The 23,788-nt window shown below is 36.7% G+C and overlaps 2 protein-coding genes across 2 annotated transcripts; both read left to right on the top strand.

The window, feature by feature from the left end:
• Positions 1 to 415: 415 nt before the first annotated feature.
• LOC130414049 (B-cell receptor CD22-like) lies at positions 416 to 10,191 on the top strand. The gene is made up of 17 exons (XM_056739689.1): positions 416 to 554; positions 638 to 958; positions 1,037 to 1,288; positions 3,139 to 3,402; positions 3,513 to 3,612; positions 3,691 to 3,733; positions 3,814 to 3,891; positions 3,984 to 4,053; positions 5,795 to 5,948; positions 6,606 to 6,649; positions 6,735 to 7,079; positions 7,149 to 7,397; positions 7,473 to 7,721; positions 7,803 to 7,890; positions 8,045 to 8,087; positions 8,500 to 8,759; positions 8,869 to 10,191. The coding sequence occupies exons 1-17, from the start codon at positions 503 to 505 to the stop codon at positions 8,927 to 8,929; spliced, it is 2,673 nt and encodes an 890-aa protein (XP_056595667.1). The 5' UTR covers positions 416 to 502; the 3' UTR covers positions 8,930 to 10,191.
• Positions 10,192 to 10,219: 28 nt separating this feature from the next.
• Positions 10,220 to 23,470, top strand: LOC130436173 (B-cell receptor CD22-like). The gene is made up of 21 exons (XM_056766995.1): positions 10,220 to 10,285; positions 11,220 to 11,288; positions 11,491 to 11,844; positions 11,940 to 12,191; positions 12,267 to 12,524; positions 12,625 to 12,873; positions 13,255 to 13,342; positions 13,414 to 13,489; positions 13,623 to 13,703; positions 14,389 to 14,478; positions 14,924 to 14,993; positions 18,335 to 18,403; positions 18,640 to 18,981; positions 19,065 to 19,316; positions 19,392 to 19,649; positions 19,743 to 20,006; positions 20,266 to 20,356; positions 20,446 to 20,521; positions 20,692 to 20,757; positions 20,934 to 21,020; positions 23,393 to 23,470. The coding sequence occupies exons 2-21, from the start codon at positions 11,234 to 11,236 to the stop codon at positions 23,468 to 23,470; spliced, it is 3,156 nt and encodes a 1,051-aa protein (XP_056622973.1). The 5' UTR covers positions 10,220 to 10,285; positions 11,220 to 11,233.
• Positions 23,471 to 23,788: the final 318 nt, after the last annotated feature.

Genomic DNA, 23,788 nt, shown 5'->3' with positions numbered 1-23,788 from the left:
GTTTCTTGAAGGGGATTAATAATCAAATTCTGTGCTAGTCGGAAGATATGAATAGACATAATTTATGTTGTGAGAAACAGTGTCAAAAAAGAGCAAGATGACAATGACGGGTCAAAATAAAAGTATGTTCTGTTAACAGGGTCTTATATTCCTGTTTTTCACTATGGTTGACATCCTCTGAGTAAGATCCTTGTAATAAAATAAAAAATACTGTACACACAAGTTTCAATTGTGCTGTGGATGATAATTTACTTGTCATAAACAATTTAACTGTCTGGCAAGTATTGTTTCATGGTCTTTTCCTTATCGAGAAATACTGGGGAAGGGGGAAGTGAAGTGTTCATTGTGGTTAAAGTCAAGCTGAGGATGTTATATCTTATTAAGACACTAGTCACTTGATTCATAGCACAGTAAGACACAAACCAGCTCATGGAGTTTTGAGCTGATTGTTGGTTTATTGAATATTAATAATTGAATAGTTTTGTTTTATGACGGCACTACTATGGTGACATTCAACACGTTTCTTTCATTTGTATTACTTCTCAAGACTGCAGGTGAGTTCATAATGTCAGAATTCTGTAGTGTAAATTGTTTTAAATGTAAAGGACTTTCTCCAATGTTTTTCTTCTGTGTGCAGGGGTTGATGGTCAATACTCTGTTCAGGCATTTTACAGTCCTCCATATGTTTGTGCATTGAAGGGCTCAAGTGTAAAAATATCATGTACTCTAAGACATGATACTGATGATGCGATGAAAGAAGTCTCATGGCACAATACTGCTAGAGGAATGCCTGAACTCTGTTTTAACAGGATTGAGTGTCACAGTGAGACTAAAGACACTCACATCATCACTTTGACAAATGTGACAGAATCTGATGAACAGATCTACTACTGCAGCATTGTAAGAAGCAAACATGTAATAATGAAAGGGTTTCCTGGAGCTCAACTTGATGTCACGGGTAAGAATTTCTGGATGCTTGATTTACCCTCCTTATGTTTACGCTATTATTGACTGTAAGTTGTTTGTGGTGCTGTAGATCTCCAGGTGGAGACACAACAGAGAGTGAAAGAGGGAGATTCAGTCACTCTTACATGTAAAACCACCTGCAGACTGACTAAAGAAACAACATTCATCTGGTACAGAAATGGGCAGCGATTAACTGAAGGAAGATGTACAGTCAAACAGTTTCGCCTGCTGTCAGTCAGTCGTCACGATTCAGGATTCTATAGATGTGCTATAAGAGGATACGAACATCTGTCCTCTTCCCCTTATAATCTAAATGTAAGATGTAAGTACACTGATTTATTATTAACCTTGGTCACGTTATGCTCTGTTTTTCCCCTGCTGAACACAGGGTGCGCTATTTGGAAAGTTGTGTTTTGTTCTGACTTTTATAAGAAGCAAATGTGTTTTTCTCTATGTTTTCATCCATTGACAACAAATTCTAGACAAATTCCAGTATGGTCTACTGTTTAGGCTGAGATTTTTTAATATGCGTTGGAGGGACATTTAAGTGAAGTATCAAGAAAGGCATTCCTTGTAGATAAAGGGCCCTATTTTAACGATCTGAAACGCAAGTGTCAAAGCGCGAAGCGCAAGTAACTTTGTGGGCGGGTCTCGGCGCTGTTGCTATTTTCCCGGCGGGATAAATGGCTGTTGCGCCCGGCGCAAATCTAAAATGGGTTGGTCTGAAGTAGCTTCATTATTCATAGGTGTGGTTTGGGCGTAACGTGAAATAAACCAATCAGAGCGTCATCCAACATTCCCTTTAAAAGCAGGTGCGCAAGTTCCATTATGGATTGCTATTATTATGGCGTATTTACCAGGCGCAAAAATATGAGCACGCTCAACTTAACTGGTAAGTTGAAGACTAAGGTTTTTAATGTACTTACATTATGGTAAAGGTGATTTCACAGTCTTTTTTTTCAGTCTTTCAATTTTTTCAGTTTTTCAGTCGATTTTTTTTCCTGGTTCTTGACGGACAAACCAATTTGTCAGATGTCCTTATATACATATATGTCTTATTGCCACTATTGGGCAAACAGGTCTGATCCTTAATTACTACAATTAGCCTGAATAATTTGTAAGCTAGATTTATGCCTATTTTTTCACATCTTCGTGGCACACCACAATGAATTCCGTCATCTCATGTGTTAATATTTTTTTAGTGTAACAATTTATGATTTGCAAAAATAACTGTTGCATCTGTGTAGATTACATGAGCAAAGTGTATGCGCGTTGTGCACGCTATACATTATGGTCAAGCATGCGCCCTTAAAATAGCATAATGAACAACGCGCAACGCGCCACTGACTTTAGACTAGCTTTTTTCTGGTCAGTGGCGCAATTGTTTAATGGAACAGCAAAATAGCACCAGGGATTGTTTGCGCCGGAACACGCCTCCTTTTTTGCGCTGAACCGCCCAGGGAGCGCAAGTTCATTCACTAGTTTAGCGACGTGCTTCTGTGGAGGGAAAAGCGCGCTTTGCGCGGGTGCAAAGTAGGAATGAAACATGCGTCGGTGTACAAAGTCAATTGCGCTGGGTGCAAGATAGGGCCCAAAGTGTCCTTATTAAGCAAAACTTTCCGCAGTTGTTATGATGTCATACGTCAACAAACATACTAGTCAGGTCATTGGAAAACAATACAGTATCTGTGTCTTATGACGAAACGGGAATAGATATCTAGTCATGAGACCCATGAGAAGCAGCAAGATTCAAAGTCACCGATGTATTTAACATTTGTGTTTCCGTTGAAACAACTCCACTGCGACCTCAGATTTCTGACTCTTTATAAATGGAGTTTTTAGGTTGAAATGTGTGCGTATTCATTTTCAGTGGAAAACAGAAGGAAGCTTGACATAATGAATGTGATGTAATATTGGAGGTTTGGGTAGGATTTCATAAATCAGTTTTTAAGATGTTACGAGGCCCTTATTTTCCCCTCACTTCCTCCTTTAAATTATTGTGACTGTGGGCGGTGTTATTTTGGCCTAAATGGAATTTAGATTAGCACTTGTTATTTAACATTTTTTTGCTGGCTTTTTTTTCTCAAAAAGGTTCAATGTTTAGGTATGAGATTATGTCATAGATAATTTACACTAGAAGGTTAACGAGGCTTATATCTTTGTCTCCTTTAGATCCTCCTGAGAAAACTTCAGTCTCCATCAGCCCTTCTGGTGTAATAGTGGAGGGTGATTCAGTGACTCTGACCTGCAGCAGTGAATCAAATCCACTTGTTCGGACCTACAGCTGGTTTAAGGACAATAAAACCTTACCTGAAGAATATGGACAGTATTACACCATCACTAACTTTAGCTCCGGTCTCAGTGGATGGTTTTACTGTGTGGCTCAGAATAAACATGGATCTCAGAGATCACCTGCTGTATTACTCACTGTCAAAGGTAAAAAAGTCATCTGTTGTTTGATCCATACACCCACTAGAGTTAAAACGGAGTTAAATCACTGGTCTGGGAACAGCCCTTGACCATTTTCTTGTCTCACATTTGTGAAGGAAACACTCCAGCTGTGAATGTGCTGACAGTTGCTGTGGTTCTGGCTGTTGTTATGACATCTGTCATTCTAATGGTTGCCATAGTGATGTTTATCAGAAGGTGAGAGTTTAATGGTATTGACTTATTAACACAGTATTTGCTGTTTAATATGTGTTAATGACTTAATTTTTTTCATAGAGAAAAAGTGCCAACATTAGAGGAAGAAAATAACAAAGAACAGGTGTGAAATCTGCTATATAATCAACAGGTCACACGTATATATGCACAGATTTGTTTATAATTATTTTATGTCGCCTTTAGATGGTGGCACCAGAGGCAGCATACATGACCCTTGACCCCACATCCAAAAGTGCTGATTACGACACAGTGCATGATACTGTATGTTATTTAACAGCATTTGCCTTGCCACTGTTGTTTATAATGTGATGTTTCGGTTGTTATATGTTAATCTTTGTTCCTCTGTTCTCTAGACGATTAAAACCGCTGGTGATCCAACAAGTGTCTCTCAAGCTCAGGATCCAACGTATTATAACGTTGACAGTTAAATATTCTCTTTCAATACCTCTACAATTTTTTTATTGTTGAAAGTTATAACTTGATTCACAGACATTTATAAATTTGTGCAAGATTCAAGGAGGGATTTTTTGAATGCTTTAATCTAAGAAAAAGACACGTTTCTGTTCACTCTGCCTGTGGGTCAATTTTGCACTTTGAAGAAATTCTGTCAACCTGTGTTCTTGTAGTTATATGTACCTGCCTGTAGGTGTCAGGTTGATTAAGCACAGCTGAGGCGAAGTGGTGAGGTGCTGTAGGATGGGCTGAAGTGGAGTTTTATATTATTAAAACTGATCATACACATCCCCTTGTATGCACTTTGTAACACATTTTATGACACACCCTGCAGCATTGATTGGTCTTATCTGTTATTATATTTACATTTATATTTATGCATTTGGCAGACGCTTTTATCCAAAGCGACTTACATTGCTTTATCCAATACATTTTACATAGGTATTTGCAACCCCCTAGGATCAAACCCACAACCTTGCGTTGTTAACGCAATGCTCTTACCACTGAGCTACAGCAAGGCTTTAAAAGGGGGATTCACCCCAAAATAAAAAAAATATTGACGTATTCATCCTCATATCGTTTAGACCCTGTACATGACTCTTTCTTCAGTGGAATAAGAGACACATTTTGAGAAATGTCTCGGTGTTTTTGTTCCCGTATAGTTGATTTCAATTGGGTCCAACACTGTTAATTAACAATTACTTTATCAACGTTTTTCAAAAATCTTACAGGTTTTTAATGACTTAAGGATGAGTAAATTGTCAATTTCGTGTGTCTCTTTAACTTTAATAATATTGTTTTTGAGCTGTACAGTTCGCTTTCCTGTTGTAGACCCTTATGAATTTTGTTTGATGAATTTCATTCACATTTTCATATTTTGGTTACAGGATGAATTTGGTTTAAAACGAATATAAATATCGATTTTGTTTTAAACTGTTTTTTTAGAATATGCATTTTTATTAGCATATCATGTAATTTACATTCATTAAAATCCAAATTGACTTGATTATCTCTGCTTATGTAACGAAATGTTGCATTTTTTTGTTCTAATGCTTTTATAAATGCAATTTGAATATAATTTACATTTACATTTAGTCATTTGGCAGACGCTTTTATCCAAAGCGACTTACAGTGCACTTATTTCAGGGACAATCCTCCTGGAGCAACATGGAGTAAAGTGTCTTGCTCAAGGACACACTGGTGGTGGCTGCTGGGATCGAACCAGCAACCTTTGATTTACAAGTTCAGTGGTTTAACCCACTAGACCACCATCTCCCTGAAAAATTTAAAGGACCTTTTATTTGTGTGTAAAGTTGCACAGAATACACCATAACCCGCACCAGGAGAGTGTCAGAGAAATGTGTACACTGTAAAAAAAACTGTTGGTAATAAATTTTGTTGATCCGTGTCTAGTCTATTTATGCGTGTAATTCTGACAGGTCAAAGAGAAACTGTAACTGTGTCACATTTCTGACCTTCTATAGACCTCGCACTCCAATCTTGCAACATCTGCCATAAATGAGGAAGATGGACAAATATTTTTATTTTTAGAAATGCTCTTTATCTTTCGTTTCGTTTCTATGTTATGTGAAAGTCACCTTTAAATTGTTACTTTGTTATTCTGCAAGATTGTGAAGTCGCTCAGTGGAATACATATTTATGAAAATAAGAATGAATAGTCTGGTTCTGAAGATTTGTCTTGTGTGGCCAGAGGAAGAGTGTTGGCCTTCAGAGAGGAAGTACAGAGTCACCGGATGTGTGTGTGACATGTTTCAGACAGATGTCTCCACAGAACACAATACATCTGCTTCTTCACTCATTTCAGGACATACATGTATGATCATAGGAGACCACAATAAAGCAAGGTGAGCTTTCAAAATTTTTGCATAATAGTAAATATTGTTATATTTATGAATATAAAGCCGTGGAAAAAATTAAGAGACAATTCCGAATGTTCGTTTAATCACCATTTCTAGATGTATTGTGGTCGTTCCAATCAAGTTTCTGTTGAATTTCAACAAAATTAAACCTCAGGAGTGACAAAAGTCATCCAATAGCCATGTGAAAGACTGACAACATAATGAGACACATGAAAACTGGGAAAAATGACAACTTTTTCTAAATAGGCCTACATGTAGACATATTACTGTTTATTGCTTAAACGTGAATAGGAACTTGTTTTCTTTGCAGTATTTGAGGTATGAAAAATACAGAACATCTTTTCTGTTATTTTCACCTGTTTCTCCAGTTTTCATTTCCTGCGAATAAATGCAAATAGAAATAATATTTTTAGCTGAAATTAGGGAGACATATTGTTAGTAGCCCAGAGAACGATTTTTTTTTTTATCTTAACACATAATAGTAAATTCAGAAAAACTGAAACCTAATTTGAAATGCTTTGTATTTTTATTCCACAGCTGTATATAAAGTATAAAGGGCAAATGATTTCATGATTTCTTCATGGAGTTATTTTCCACCCTTTTTCTGTGCCTAATTTTTTTTACTTTAATCATTTTTTACAGAATGTTTGCTCTTTTCTGTATTATTATGCTGCTTGTGAATCCAGGTGAGTTGAAATCCAAATTCTGCCCTATGCGACACATTTTCTAAACCCAGCACACATTCATTCAACATCTGTTTTTGTTTTTCAGGAATGTGCAGCCACAAATGGGCAGTCAATTACTTCAACAAAATGAAATGTGCCCTTAAGGGCTCTACAATAATTTTGTCCGGCAATTTCACACAACCCGATTATCTCACTCGAACTGAGATATTCTGGACTGTAAATCCAGTTCGAGAAAAGAAGACGCCTGATCTGTCTATAGAACCAGAATATAAAGGCAGAGTTAAATACATTCTGAGTGACGACCAAATCTTCAATCTCACACTATATAATGCGACAAATGAAGATGAAAAAATGTACTGCGTCAGGATCATGACGGATAAAGAACATGAAAAATATCTGGGCTATCCTGGAATTGAGCTCAAAGTGACAGGTACGGGCACTTTTAAAATAAATGACGGTTATTAATACACACAGATGAACTCAATGTCTGTTTTTGCAGAACTCAATGTGGAGGTTCCTGAAGAGGTCGTAGAGGGAAATTCAATAGTTTTGTTTTGTAAAACGACCTGCAACTTTTCAGAGAGCACAAAATATAGCTGGTACAAAAACAAAATCCCTTTATTAGAATCATTCAGTAGAAAAGAAATGTTTCTGCAGCCGGTCAGCAGTGATGATGCAGGAGAATACAGCTGTGCACTAAGAGAACATAAAGATCTGCCTTCCCCTGCTGTCATGCTCAATGTCAGATGTGAGTTGATCCCTTCATTTCTCCTTCACAATTAATAAACGAACAAGATAATATTTTACCTTTCATGTAAATCAGATTCACCAAAGAACAGCTTGGTGTCCATCAGTCCATCTGGTGTAATAGTGGAGGGTGATTCAGTGAATCTGACCTGCAGCAGTGAATCAAATCCACCTGTTCACATCTACAGTTGGTTTAAAGAGAATCAAACATCATCTGTTGGATCTGGACAGAGTTTCATAACTCAACAGAATGGAAACTTCTACTGTATGGCTCAGAATAGATATGGATCTCTGAGATCAGCAGTTGTGTCTGTTATATTTGCAGGTATGTTTAAATCTTTCTGAGATGAGTCTGTTTGTATCTTCTATACTTCATGGCGGTATTATCGACTTCATTCCTCCTCAGATGGACGTAAAGTTTGGAACATAACTGCAGGAATCGTAACTGCACTTATCTGCATCTGCGTTGTTATTGTATTAATAAGAATCGTAAGGTAAGACGAAACTCTGAAATGATCTTTGTTTACGTTCAATATATATTTAACTCAAATATGTGAATAATAACAGAATTTGGATAAACTGTTATCATGTTGTGTAAATGTAAAGTATGTTCTCATGGATTGTGAATCCTATTTGTTTTCTCTCCAGGAGAAAAACAACGGATACTGGAGTCAGTGACAGATTAAAACAGGCAAGTCTAAGGCATCTTTCACCTTCAGACAAGTTTACTTGAATTGCAAAAGCATTCCAGCTAGGCTATATAGTTTATCAGTTCCCTGCGAATCAAAGCCGTGAAATTTGTGTTGAAATATTGCAATACATAGTTGAGCCACAGAAACATTATATTAAAAACAAACTGTATTAGTACTTCCGTGACCGTTTCATCTGACTTGGACTGCAGTTAACTTCCGGTCTGTGTTTGGTCAGTGTCTAATTATATAACTATTTATATTTTACTTTATTTATGTTAATGCCAATATATTTTATTGTATAATTATTGTATTAAATAAAGATTAAGTGAAGTTAAGTTAAGTGAAGTCCACATAACATTTATTTGTGTTGTTACTTTGAAACCATCCATTGTCTCATGTGTGTCTACTCAGTTAAACGTCAGCATGACGGCGGCAGATCAGATACCTGCACATCTCACCGCATCAGCTTCAAAGCAAGTCAAACAGAATGATTTGTACGCATGCATTGCTCATCATAGACCCAGCGCATCCAACAGAGATCAGACTGCGGGAAATGATGAAGATGTTCAGTACGCCAGTGTCCATCGCTACCAAAACACAAAGAACAATAAGGAAGATGCTGAATCTCACTATGGAAATGTTAGCAATCACTATCCTGCCGTTTCATCCAGGTAAGACACATGAGCTCATGTTGCTCAACTTGTTGAGGAGAAGCTGTAAGTTTCAATGCAAAGTGTGTGTTGGCTTTTTAAAATGTATTTTGTTATTTCTTTTGAGCAGATCTAATGCTGGACTGGTGGAAGACTCCTCGGTCATCTACAGTAGCATTAAGGTCACATAAACACATCATCCGATGAATTAAAACAAACTCCATTGTGGAACTTTTCAATTCAATAAATCAAAACAGCTTCGTGATACAAGCACAATAGAAACCCTTATAATCCCATTGTTTTGCACATGCATAGGACAACAGAATGATGTGCAGCTTTACTTGACCACCAGCAGAGGGCGACAGCGCAAGACTTCAGTCATGCATCCACTTTTATCACGTTTTTTATGTAAAAGGCTTTTCAGTATAGTTTTTTTTTAGTTCTGTGTCTTGTAATGGTTTATGTACCCTTATTTGTATAATACAAATTGTTCTTCATTTATGGAAAAAAAATCCTTCACTCTTATCACATCTAGCTGAGACTTTCACTTTCAGACACATCCCATCATTACGAGACTTCATAGAAAACAACTCGAGAGACTATGGCACTCATTTAATACACAAGAATAATAAATGAAACATAAACTGCACTAAATGAAGTCGTAGGCCATTTATTTAAAAAAGGTTAAATTAAGTAAATTGGTTTCATGGCTAGACTGCATAATAAAATCACAAATGTTTACTTTACAATTATTGTAAAACACTTGATATTTTCTTGATATCTCACACTTGCAGTATAAACTTTGCATACATATGATGCTGGAGACAGAATGATGTTTTTGACACTCCCTTGCACAGTATGTGAGGGTTTATTTTTTAAATCTTTGAGTACTGTGTAGATCTGGTACATTTAGTTGTGTTTGAGAAGACCGATAAGTTTATAACATTTATTTAAGACATTCTTTGCAATGTATTTTTGAAGATTTGAATGAACCGTGTTGGATCACACGAGTCTCATAATGGTGGTAGGCTGCTGTCGCTTTAAGAGCTGACGGGGAAACCTGTGACTTGCTCACCTAAGATCATAGAAAGACTTCAAAGTTTCACCTCTGGGCTTTAGAGGAAACATGCTGCACATATGAAAAGCGAGAAGACACATTAAACAATAAAAGACAAGTGACAACCAATACACAATGAGTGTGTTATAATAGTTAATCGGTTATAGATCTTAGAAAATCTTATCTGTTATGATTGCTTTCATTACAGTTCACCTGTTGTCATGTTTGTAATGTTAGTCGTATTACTAATCTTATTTACTGTCGTGTAGTGTGACAAAATACTTCTGTCAAGATATGCATACTTTCATGTTGTTTTGCTGTCATTTCCTGTGCCCCCCTTAGCTGCAGAGTGAGGAAAAAAGTCACTCAGCGTCACCTCATCTTAAAATAAAAGGTGTTAACCACAAATGATCATAGGTTGAAGTTGAACAAAAGAAATATGTGGTCTGTCAGTCCTTCATTGTTTGTCATTGGCTTCCAGGGGAAACAGGTAAGAGCATCATTGTAAACTATTGGGTTGTTAAAGTTGTGAGATAAACATTTATTTAACCTAGATGATTACAAAGAAAACTCCTGCTGTTAAAATCTGAAACATCAAAATCTAAAAGACTATAGATAAGGTAGCCTGTATAAAAAGACGTCATGAACTTTGCATAATGCTTAACCGACAATACGATGCACTGTATTAACCATATTAAATGGCTTTGTTTTTGTCTTTCGTTGTGTGACCAAATTTACATTCGACTCATTTTTGTATCAATATGCACTTTGATTTGATAAGTAGTTTATAACACAACCTTCGTTGCTGTCTGGATGAACGTTTAGGCATACATTAGAGTCATCGGACATTAGGCAAATGTGCTCATATGGGTTTGGCAAAGGGATTCTCATGTCCCCTGTTCAAGAGCACATGAAGTTGGTTCATAGGTCGATGCACATATATCTGCACACGTATGAAATTCGTCACATATTTAGTTTTATTCGACCTGAACGATTTTTGCACTGACATTTGATAACTCCGCCCAACAGGATATTTTGGATTTTGTGAAAGTAAAGCTTCTCATATCCTCTGAGTACATCAAGGGATCTGGTGACATTATGGCTGATTCCACCCATGGGTAGCAGAAAGTGTCTCACTTACAATAGACTTATTGACTTTTTATTTGACTTATTATAATACAGAAATATAATAATAAAAATGAATATGAACAAAAATTAAATTAGACACTAGCCAAACACAAACCGGAAGTTATCTGGGGGTCAGGCACGCGGGCGTCCGATGAAACGATCTATAGTTTAAGAGTATTTGAATACTATTAAACATTTGGCAGCCTAAAAATGGTTAACTCTGGTTTCCAAATTGTATTGTGTCAGTGTAAAAATGCTTTATATTTTTGTTATAATGTGAATCGCCTGTCATGTAGGTGTGGCTGTAGTGATGTCTGTTAGAATGGCTCCTCCCCTTCCTCTGATCCTTCTGCTTATGTTTCCAGGTGGGTCATTGCCGTTTATTACTCACGTTAGATTAAGTTGGGTTTGTGTTTTAGCTTTCAATACTCAATGCACCATTATGTTTTTACACCTGTTTCATTGGATTTATAGAATTACGTATTATTTGTTCATTTTTTTTTGTTTATTTTTACGTGTCTCAGAATTGCTGTTAACACTGTTCCAAATACAATTGTTGTGTTTCAGGGAGTTGTGGTGGTGATGGTGGTTGGGCTGTGACTTACATCTCCTCACACATCTGTGCACTAGAGGGGTCATCCTTAATAGTCCCATGCACTTATACATACCCTCCTGGACATCAGGTCAAGAATGTGTTCTGGACCAAAACAACAATGGGAACAGGAGGAGAACCTCCAAATCTGTTTAATGACCCTGAATACAGACAGAGGATTCAATATCTGGGAGACGAAGAGCACAACTGCACCATCAGACTGACTCATGTGAAACAGACAGATTCACGCACATACTTTTTCAGATTCACAACTAATATAACAAACGGAAAATGGATTGGGAGACCTGGACTGACTTTTAATGTTACTGGTAATCTTTACCCTGTTTCTGTGAATTGTCTCTGATTCCAGCTCATTTTATTTTGGTTGCAGTGATGTTTACCTAAAGAACACTCTTGTTTTAAGATCTGCAGGTGGAGACGTCCAAGAAAGTGAAAGAGGGAGATTCAGTGACTCTTACATGTAAAACCACCTGCAGACTGACTGAAGCAACAACATTCATTTGGTTAAAAAACATGAAGTCATTACGTAAGAGAACAGACGTGAACAATGATAAACTCGTCCTGCGGTCAGTCAGAAGAGAGGATGCAGGCATCTATAGCTGTAGTGTGCGAGGACACAATCTCATATCTCCTGAATATCGTCTCAATGTCATGTGTGAGTACATTTACAGTCATTCTGAATGTTTCTAAAATGTAGCATGTTCTCAAACGAATGTTGCACTTATTCTAGATCCTCCAGAGAAGACTTTAGCGGTTGTGAGTCCTTCTGGTGTCATAGTGGAGGGTGATTCAGTGAATCTGACCTGCAGCAGTGATGCCAACCCGCCTGTTCATACACACACCTGGTTTAAGGAAAAATCATCTATAGGATCTGGAAACATCTACAGGATCAGAAGTATCAGATCAGATCACAGTGGAGAATACAAGTGCAAAGTCTTCAACGACTATGGAATGAGAAACTCAAATGCTTTGATCTTAAATGTCATGTGTAAGTCAAAGATCATTGAGCAATAGATTAGCAGATTGCAGTCAGTACTCAGTCAAGTTACACAATAGTTTTAAATCTGTGTTTTTTTCATCTGTGTTAGACCCACCGAGGGATGTCTCAGTGTCCATCAATTCTTCTGGTGTAATAGTGGAGGGTGATTCAGTGAATCTGACCTGCAGCAGTGAATCAAATCCACCTGTTCACAACTACAGCTGGTTTAAAGAGAATCAAACATCATCTGTTGGATCTGGACATATTTTCAGACCTCTAGAGAGTGGATGGTTTTACTGTTTGGCTCAGAATAAACATGGATCTCAGAGATCAGCTGCCGTGCCAGTAATCTTTGATGGTTGGTCTCATTCTATGATGATAACAATCGCTGTTAGATGTGACAGTACGGCATAAACCCGAGAATATACACGAGAATTCGATTTCTGAGGAATTTGATTCAAAGCAATGAAAATAAAAAATCAGGCTAGAGCCCCCTCTAGTGGGAGACTAAACTTTGCACTCTCCTCTATGTCATTTTTCTCCTACTTATTTGAGGTCAGTAGCAGTAAGCACTTCCAACTTCAATTTCATCATTTACTCCAACCTAGACGTTACTTTCTTCTGCACAACACAGAAGAAGATATTTTGAAGAACGTCGATAACCCCACCCCATTGACTTCAATTGTATAGACACAGCTGTATTGTGTAGATCACCCCATCTCGGTTCTCTTCTTTACAGGCGGTCAAAACGTTCTCCTGTATACATTTGCTGGGGGCACAAGTGGACTTGGAGTCTTATTTTTTATTTTCATCATTTTAGTAATTTGGTAAGTTCAAATTGTTTATAAAGTAATAAAGAATGCATGTTTTTAAGTTTTCTTCACAATTGTTTACACAGTAAGAAAAGCCAAAGATCTGACAACATCAGAAAAGAGCAGGAGAATGACTTAACATATCAAGACATGTCGAAGACGGTAAAGATCTGCATTACAATGGAAAATATTTACTGTAGATGTGGTTTTCAAGCGCAATTCAACCTAACAGGAAGTATGTGTTTTATATGAACATAAGCTACTTTTATAATTATCTTTCTTATCTTTTCCACAGGATGACGACCACAGTGAAAACATCTACTCAAATTTCATCCCTTCATGCAGCATCAATGAGAACGTCTGCGAATCTCCAGCAGTAAGTCTGCCACATGTGTATCTTGACATCATTGAGTATTATACCCTCCATAATTAATAATAACAAAAATCTGTTAGATGTGACTGGGACCAGTGGACTTTAAAGGGTTGTTTTGCCGGAAATATGTGATTTCTTTGTCTTTGGTGTGTTGCCAATGCATGTATTAGACATGTAAAAATGAAAAAATTTAAGTGTCAGAACAAAAGATGTATTTTATCTAAGCGAATGCTCACCCAGATCAGCCTGAAACGACTTGTGTAACCACATCCCTGCGAATCTATGTCAGTACGATTTGACTAAGACCGCCCAAATGTATACGTAAGTAAGGTGGGCATACCTGTCAGTGCAATTGCTTTGGAACCTGATGTTCCAAATATGGTAAGAGGCGCTACATTTCCGTGCAATATTTGACCAATCATTACGCACAAGTGAACTGGCCAATCATAGCACACCTCGCTTTTCAGAGCGATGAGCTTTGTAAAATATCAGAGCGTTTCAGAGAGAAGAGGAGATACAAACATGCATGGTATGTGGAAAACGCATCGTTTTTAACCTTAAATCGTGTATACACATTGTATTACATCTAAAGCAAACAATAATATCCGATTTAGCCGCGTCAAACGACCCCTATAAAAAGTTTTATTTTATCTCATTCTGTATGTGAAGGTGTTCTCCATTTTTGTAGGATGTTGACTACAATTATGAGATATACGAAAACTTGGACCCCGTACACACCTCCTCTGAAGATGATGTGTACTGTACACCTGATGTGATTGTAAGTCGACCTAAAAAACAAAAAATAAATAATTTGTGTATTCTTACTTGTGCGTTCAACATAAATAGAAAGATAATTAAAACAACAGTTGTGGGATACACTAAGGAGGTTTTATGTTAAATGTTAATATGCATTTTATTTTATGGAGTACATTTTTTATATCTATTTTTTCTATAAGCATCTGCAAAACTTATTTTTGCATCATCTCTGGAGATCAAATAGTCAGTAAGTGGAACTTGGTTGTATTTGGGCAGAAGTGAAAGATTCACTGCTTTTGAACTTCTTTTAATGTTACGTACTTGGAAACAAATGTAAAGCATAATGCAATGTAAGCGTCTGCCAAGTGCGTAAATGTAAATGTACAAGAAATTATTAGAAGTTTTTACCTTATTTTGATAATTTATCTTGGAAATGATGATTCTGTCATTTTTTCTCTTTCCTCTAGTATGATGACCCCAGTGATGACATATACACCAATCCTAACATGTGGAGGTCCTTGGAATCAAACATCTTCTGTCAAGACTGAGAGAATCCATCAGACTTAATGAAGGATTTGTGACCTTTCATTTGTGTTATTCTATCAGCGCCAGCTCTCGTTTTGGTTTGAATAAATGAAGCTTTACATTTCTGTAATAATAAAGGTTTCACGACAAGTTAAAAAAATGATAGTTCATTTTGCTCAAGAACTATATTTTGATGTAACATTTTTATATTAGCTTTGTCCTTTTTAACACGATTGCAATGCATGATAGTGGATTAAAGTTCACTCCTTGATTTAACTTGATCTTTTGTTTTTGCTTCGTTTATTTAATTGATTTGGAAGTCTTAATCCATTTGGGTTGAATCAAATAACAGCTGATGAGTTGGCAGAATGCTTAAGGGTTTGTGTCCAACATGCCGTTTTTCATCAGCCTAAAACACACTCTTTGCTTATTTGCCGAAGGAAATAACGTATTTACGAAACGCCCTCTCCAGAGCAGTTTGTCCGTTTCGGGCTCATGTAGAATCGACATGGCAAATTCCATGCAAGTGGACCTGCGGTGTATGTAAAAATAGCTTATTCTGAGGTAATAAAAACATAAAGCTTCATTATGTGAGGTCTTTATACACATCTGAAGACATAGTAATGTATATTATATTGCATTTCGGTCAATAGATCATCCTTAATCTTACACAATCCACCCTAAAGGCCACACAATGGTGTCACTGTCACTTTAAGACCTGATGTGGAAACGTGTCACATTTAGATCATAGAAAGGCTTCAAAGTTTCACCTCTCGCCTGCAGTCAGAGGAAACTAACGTAGTACACATGGAAAATGTGAGATTCATTAAACAATAGAAAGCAAGTGATAACCAATAAACATTGAATGTTTTATATCAAGAATCACAACAGTAAATCTAGAAAATGTAGAAAATCTTATCTGTTAGAAGTTTTCATCATCATTTGTGGTCTGGTCACTAACTTATTGGTTGTCATGTGTAATGTATTGTCTTTAATCATTTGCCACCTTCATCTACTTTAAAAGATAGATCTAAACATCCTCTATTTGTCTCAAGATGACTACAGACCTACGAGTTGTGCATACTTTGTTCGATGTCTTTTGGCTGATATTTCCTGTTGTATCTTTTTTTGGTGAAGAGTGAGGAATAAACTCGGCTCAGTGATCAACATAAACATCGTGTGCATCCCCTAATCTTAAAATAAAGGTGTCAACCACCTGATCACAGGCTGAAACAAGCAATGCTTTGGTCTGTCAGTCATTAATTGCTTGTCATTGGCTTCCATTGCAAAAGGTAAGAGGCGTCTCCGCTGTTGGGTTGATAAAAGTTTTGTTTTACTAGCTCACTAAGCGTGAGTTGAACATTTAAAAGAAATCTGATGCAGAGAAAAAACACAAGTTTAACCTGAATAATTACAAAGACTGCAGGTAAAATAAAATCCTTCCTCTAAAATCCTTCCTGTACTTTGCGTGCATTAACGCTAAAGTGCACTACCGATAGTATTTTTATACTTCAAATTTAGCATCATCAAATGATTTTGTAATTTCAATCATCCCTTATGTGTACAAATTTGTACAAATTTAATGTCAATGTATTTTTAGTTTAAAGAGCTTTGTAATACGGACGCCATGTCATGTCTCTGTCTGCGGTCTTTTAGGGATGTCAGCGTTTAGATCAGGGTGTGTCTCATTCGCTTTTCGTCATAAGGATATTTTTTCTTAGATTTCTGACAATTTTGAGGTATTTAAAATGCTGAAAAATTCTTGAGAAATGGGCGAGTTCTTCAGAGTCAAATATTGTCATATAGGTGTGGCGGGCTGTAAATGGGCAAATAAAGTTATGCACATGTTAAGTTTTTGGTGTCGAAGAGAACAATTTTCGAGGTGAACTACTTTTGCATTGACATTCATCAACTCAACAGAAAGTGGACCTTTTGAAAGTGACGTGCATGCAGTTAAATTTTTAAAGCACTCATATCTGCTGAATAAATTTGACACCAACAGGCAACAGAAAGTGTCGCAGACTTTCAATCTCTTTTAATGCGTCTGTTCACCATAATGTCATGATCTGTTATTTCCTGTTTCCTTTAGTCCTTTGTTGTTTTACTTCTTTAAGGTGGGGTGGTTGATTATAAAAGATGCTAACTTTAGCTTGCTAGCACTGAAATTATAATCCCAACCTCTATTCGATTCGCCAAGGCAGGCCTCCTCCAAACACATGAATGTATTTTGTTCATCCACATAATAAATTACAAACTAAATCCATTAAATTCTTCTAGAAACATGTACATAGTTGTCCAAAAGAAAGAGAGCAAACCGGGTATCGTCTTTCAGACCCTTTGCTTGCTGGAGGTGTCTCCATCATGTAAAATTAGTTTAATTTGAGTTTTCATGATACAGATGTTTTTTTGTCACAGCTTTTTCAAAAACGGACTGATGTTTAGTAAATTTACTTGTTGTGGGTTCTCCTGTTTTTGCCAAGTGGTTTATATCCTTAGGACAAAATCATGTTGACCCTGGGACAACAGTTAAATCAACCAATAAGATTTCAGAAATAAGTTTACAGTTTATTTTTAATGTAATCTTCCAACCAGGATTAGTTGCTTCTATGCCAGGGGTTCTCAAAGTTGATATTCAAAGGTCTGAATTCTTGTCAACGTCAAAGGTCCGGTACAATTATTATTACAAAGCTTGCTTTTAATAAACATTTAAAACAACTTTAAATACATTTATAAAATCAAGTCAACTCTAAATTTGGAAAAATGTGTGCATAACCTTTGCGGAAAACGCTCTCTGCCAACGTAGGCGCATCTATAAGCAATAAACATTTTTTAAGTGATCGGCCTGTGCACGTGGCGAGGCTTTGTGTTTACACGCATGCCTTTTATGCGTGTATATTTGGAATTTGGCGGGTCCGAAAATAATTCCCTCCCGATCCGAATCCGGACCGAGGTCCAGACTTTGGGAAGGGCTGTTCTAGACCATTGTTCTGACCATTCACTTATCACTTCCCACTTATTCAGGTGTAAGTTATGGTAAGGGTTGGGGTTTGGTGTGAGTTAGGTTCTATTTATAAAAATGTTGTCCTAAGGTCACAAAATATGTTGTCCTGAGGACATCAACCACTTGGCAAAATCAGGTGAGCTGCTTTTGGTGCCCATATTTTTTCTAGCCTTAGGTTGATTCTTTTTTTGTTGTGAGAATTCCTGTACCATTGATGTTGCTTAATAATATCAATTTACAGTACACTTTAATCATATTTGACATAATTCAGGTAGAAAAAGGGTTACTGTTTAGAAAGAAAAAAATACTCTTAAACATGTGTCAGCTTTTAAAAACTCTGGTGTCAATGTAGGTGTGGCTGTAGTGATGTCTGTTAGAATGGCTCCTCCCCTTCCTCTGATCCTTCTGCTCATGTTTCCAGGTGGGTCATTGCTGTTTATTACTCACGTTAGATAAAGTTTGGTTTGTTTTTAGCATTAAGCTCAATTAGGTTTTGACATGGACATTTTTTACATTCATTTAAAGGAATATAGAGAATCACATCATATTGTGCAGCTTTTGATTTTGCTTATCTGTATTATTTTTATTTCTCAGAACTTTTTTACGTTTTATAGAAAAGCTTGGTCATTTAAAAAAAATACAATCATTGTGTTTCAGAGGTTTCTGGTGGTGGTGACTGGGTTGTGACTTACATCTCCACACACATCTGTGCACTAGAGGGGTCATCTGTGATAATCCCATGCACTTATACATACCCTCCTGGACATCAGGTCAAAGATGTGTTCTGGAACAAAACAAAAGGAAGAAAACCTCCGAATCTGTTTAATGACCCTGAATACAGACAGAGGATTCAATATCTGGGAGACAAACATCACAACTGCACCATCAGACTGACTGATGTGAAAAAGGCAGATTCGCACAAGTACTACTTCGGATTTACAACTAATATCACAGGTGGAAAATATACTGGCACACCTGAAATTACTCTTAATGTTACAGGTAATCCTTGCTCCGTTCCTCAAATTCTAACTCGTTGTAATTTGACTATAGTGAAAATCTATATAAAGATCTGTTGTTTTAAGATCTGCAGGTGGAGACGTCCAAGAAAGTGAAAGAGGGAGATTCAGTCACTCTTACATGTAAAACCACCTGCAGACTGACTGAAGAAACAACATTCATCTGGTACAGAAACATGAAGTCATTACGTAAGAGAACAGACGTGAACAATGATAAACTCGTCCTGTGGTCAGTCAGAAGAGAGGATGCAGGCATCTATAGCTGTAGCGTGCGAGGACACAATCTCATATCTCCTGAATATCGTCTCAATGTCATGTGTGAGTACATTTACAGTCATTCTGAATGTTTCTAAAATGTAGCATGTTCTCAAACGAATGTTGCACTTATTCTAGATCCTCCAGAGAAGACTTTACCGGTTGTGAGTCCTTCTGGTGTCATAGTGGAGGGTGATTCAGTGAATCTGACCTGCAGCAGTGATGCCAACCCGCCTGTTCATACACACACCTGGTTTAAGGAAAAATCATCTATAGGATCTGGAAACATCTACAGAATCTTAAACATCAGATCAGATCACAGTGGAGAATACAAGTGCAAGTCAACAAATAAACATGGAGTGAAATATTCAGAAGCTCTGACGCTGAATGTGATGTGTAAGCAACAGTAGCTCTGTGTGACGATGAAGTACATTGATATTGTGTATTTTACTATTTATGCAAATGATAATGAAAATCTATCTGTTGTAGATGCACCAAGGAATGTCTCAGTGTCCATCAGTTCTTCTGGTGTAATAGTGGAGGGTGATTCAGTGAATCTGACCTGCAGCAGTGAATCAAATCCACCTGTTCACATCTACAGCTGGTTTAAAGAGAATCAAACATCATCTGTTGGATCTGGACAGACGTTCAGCATCACTAACACTAATTCTAGTCTCAGTGGATGGTTTTACTGTGTGGCTCAGAATAAACATGGATCTCAGAGATCAGCTGCCGTGCTAGTAATCTTTGATGGTGGGTCTCATTCTCTGTAGTGAAAGGACAAGCACGTACATCTGTCTGAAGACCATTCTCTGCCTCACCCAAATGAAAATTATTTCGTCGTCTACTCATGTCATTCAGAACCTGTATACGTTTCTTTTTTTCTGCACAACACAAAAGAAGATCTTTTGAAGAAAGTCAATAACCAAACAACACTGAACCCCATTGACTTTCATTGCATAGACACAGCTGTATTGTGTAGATCACCCCATCTCGCTTCTCTTCTTTACAGGCGGTCAAAACGTTCTCCTGTATATATTTGCTGGGGTCATAAGTGGACTTGGGGGCTTATTTTTTATTTTCATTGTTTTATTCGTTTGCAAGTAAGTTCTGTTTATTCAATCAAAAAATATAGTTAAAGGATGCAGAGTTTCAGTGTTCTATTGTTTTTTACGATTGTTTACACGTGCAGGATGAAAAAACAAAGATCTAACAACAATGGAGGAGAGCAGGAGAACGACTCGACATATCAAGACATGTCAAAGAGGGTAAAGATCTGCAATATGGAATATGTGTAGAAAACTTTGTTCCTGCTCTGTAACTTTTCAGAATATTGCGAAAATATTGAATGACAATAAGTGCAGAACAACCAAACAGGAACTATATATCAGATGAACATAAGTTACTTTTATAAACGTCTTTCTTATCTTTTCCACAGCATGATGACCACAGAGAAAACATCTACACGAAATGCATCTCTGTGAGCATCTGCGAATCTCCTCCAGTTAGTCTGTTGTTTGACAGTATTGTGGACAAACAGCATTTATTTTATACACAATTCTCTTCCTCCATTATCAGACATAAAAAATCTTAAAAAATGTGTCAGATGTAAGTGGGACAAAAGATGTTTTTTTTTTATTCTTATATGTGAATGACCTTTCTTCCTTCATTTCCTGACAGGATGTTGACTGCAACAATGACATATACCAAAACTTGGACCCAGAAGACAAGTCCCATGAAGATGTGTACGTCACACCTGATGTACTTGTAAGTTGAAAAATAAAGTGAATGTGTAAATGATAAATGAGGTATATATATATAGATATGAATGATGATTCTATCCCTTTTATCTTCCCTCTAGGATGATAACCAAAGTGATGACACGTATGTCAATACTGACATGTGCAGGTCCTTTGCATTAAGCATCATCTAAAGGATGAGAGAATCCATCAGACCCAAAAATGAAAATTCTGTCATCATTTACTCATCTTCGAGTTGTTCCTAATCTGTATAAATGTCTTTGTTCTGATGAACTAAGAGAAAGATATTTGGAAGAATGCTTATAACCTAACAGATTTTGCCCCCAATTGTAAAGTACTTGATCATTTTTATTTGTTCTGTTTAACACAAAAAATAAGACATTTCAAAAAATGTAGGACAGCAAACAGTTCTAGATATTTTTTTATATTTCTTTTCCATATAGTATCCCTTTAAGGATGGGTTAAACATTTGAGAATGTAGTTAGAATGGATGTGTGTGTTTGTGTATTAATAAATGTTTAAGGAGCATATGTGACCCTGGACAACAAAACCAGTAGCACAGGAACATTTTTAGTAATCTGCAAAAATACATTGTAGATAAATTACAGATTTATTTTTGCCAAAACTCATTAGGATATTAAGTAACGATTATGTTTCATGAAGATATTTTATACATTTCCTACCGTAAATGTATAAAAAACGTTCTTTTTTTGAGTAGATTGCCTGCTACAGTGCCTCAGATAAACAACTTCAAAGGCGATTTTCTCAATATTTAGCTTTTTTTGCACCCTCAGATTCTGACTTGTAAACAGTTGTTGTTCAGCCAGATACTGTCCTATCCTAACAAACCATATATCTTATTTCTGCAGCTTTCAGATGATTTAAAAATCTCAATTTCGAAAAATTGATCTATAAGACTGGTTTTGTGGTCCAGGGTCACATATATTGAAAGTTTTTTTACCAAAGCATGGTTGGATTTCGCTGAAGCTCGTTCCATTCGATTTCAACCATATTCGGATAGAACACGTTTAGCTTCTATGTTTAAAAAACTGCTTTGTTTATTGAATAAAACAGTTTACTTAACATAACTATCGTCTTTTTTTTTGCAGGAATCATTTACATTTTTGGGTTAACTGTTCCGTTAACTAAAAGTAACTTTCTCTGAGATACATATCTCACAATATGTCAGTGTCATAGTTTTGTTTCAAGGTGCACATGAGTCTAAAGATTTTTTATAAAATATCCCAATTCATGCCTTGATGCCCGATGACTCCTGAGATAGGCGCAGGCTCCCCGTGACCCGAGGTAGTTCGGATAAACGGTAGAAAATTGATGGATGGATGGATCCCAATTCATCTGAAGCGTTGTTCTGGCTTTAGCTAAGCCTTGCCTGTCAAGCCGGGCCATATTTAATTCACTTTTTGAGTAACGGTCCACCATTGCATTTTACTGCAGGATACATATGCTAAGATGAGGTACATCACAATCTCTAACTTTATTATAGGTTTACATGTCTCGATATGTAAAAACATTTACATATAGGGCCAAATTTACTTACGTTTTACCATATTACAACATAACATTTGTTTACATTATCGTAGCTGAAACGTCACGTAATTGATCTGGAAAAAAACCTTCACAGATCATACTAGAGGTAACATCATGAAATCATTTAGCACCTACATCATGTTTTTGCCCTGCCACAACATTTCTGTTTTTTTTTACATTTGCATGAATCGTTATCTTATGTAAAAATATGAATTTTATTTCAAGTGGCATATTCAAGTGTGAAAACTCATCATTTATCATTTAACTCTGTGTAAAGCCCCACGGTAGAGTATCATACGTCTTTACTGACTGGCGATTGGCTCTTTTTACTGGAAGGCGGGACCTCCTTTGCTAGAGCGGCCATATTTAGCGTTGTATTGCATCTCAATTCATAGTAATGATAGTGGTGCATCATGTTAATATCCATTATTTGGTTTAATATCCCAACCTGTCCTTGATACCTTAGGTTGGATGATTGGTTTCTGCTGTCTTTCAACATTCATCTGGTACAGAAACACACAGACATTAACTGAACATACAGTGAATGAGTTTCATCTGCAGTCAGTCAGTCGTGACTGCTATAAGAGGCTATAAGAGGATCTGAACATCTATCCTCTCCTGTTGTTTATCTTAACGTAGAATGTAAATAAAAACTGATTCATTCCTTCATTTGTTTAGTGCAGTCAGACAGCATTCACCGTATGGCATTTCATATTTAATAGACATTAATTGTTTGACAGATTTACTCTGATTGTGTTGTAAATGTCTGCAGATGTTCTGGACGCAGGATTCACATGAAAACAAGATCTATTCTTCATGTTTCTTTCACAGTCGGATCAGTGCAGGGCTGCTGATGGCGTCTACACGACTCTTGAGCTTCAGTCCAGATCTTCTGAATATGAGAACTAGCAGTAAACAATTATTTTTTAAACAAAAGTGATCAAAAATGAATAATGTAATGTGCCTGGAGTAGGAGTGTGATATGGCTATAAATCAGCATGGCTGTGAATAGGCCAGAGGGACGAGGACGGAGGCTGACACATAAACACACATGTTTTACTAAATACAGGATTAATACTATATAGCTGGTGATTATACAAACCAAAACAGAGCAGCATTTTTATGATTAACCTTTTTAGTATAATTTTATAAATACATTCAGCTACACAAGTGCTTTCATGTGTACATTTAATAACTAAATCTGTAATAAAGATCATGTAGTCTTTC

Source organism: Triplophysa dalaica, chromosome 2 (assembly GCF_015846415.1).
Source record: "Triplophysa dalaica isolate WHDGS20190420 chromosome 2, ASM1584641v1, whole genome shotgun sequence".
In the NCBI taxonomy this organism is placed as follows: domain Eukaryota; kingdom Metazoa; phylum Chordata; class Actinopteri; order Cypriniformes; family Nemacheilidae; genus Triplophysa; species Triplophysa dalaica.
Note: the sequence above shows the minus strand (reverse complement) of the source record. Positions and strands in the feature narration are given on the sequence as shown.

What these genes read in the sequence shown, in the direction of transcription:
- LOC130436173 (XM_056766995.1), top strand. Translation starts at nt 11,234, where the DNA reads ATGTCTGTTAGAATGGCTCCTCCCCTTCCTCTGATCCTTCTGCTTATG. An exon ending in TCTGACGCTGAATGTGATGT is followed by an intron (nt 19,650 to 19,742) that starts GTAAGCAACAGT and finishes TATCTGTTGTAG; the next exon opens with ATGCACCAAGGAATGTCTCA. An exon ending in ATTGTTTTATTCGTTTGCAA is followed by an intron (nt 20,357 to 20,445) that starts GTAAGTTCTGTT and finishes TTACACGTGCAG; the next exon opens with GATGAAAAAACAAAGATCTA.
- LOC130414049 (XM_056739689.1), top strand. Translation starts at nt 503, where the DNA reads ATGGTGACATTCAACACGTTTCTTTCATTTGTATTACTTCTCAAGACT. An exon ending in TTATAATCTAAATGTAAGAT is followed by an intron (nt 1,289 to 3,138) that starts GTAAGTACACTG and finishes TGTCTCCTTTAG; the next exon opens with ATCCTCCTGAGAAAACTTCA. An exon ending in TGTCATGCTCAATGTCAGAT is followed by an intron (nt 7,398 to 7,472) that starts GTGAGTTGATCC and finishes CATGTAAATCAG; the next exon opens with ATTCACCAAAGAACAGCTTG.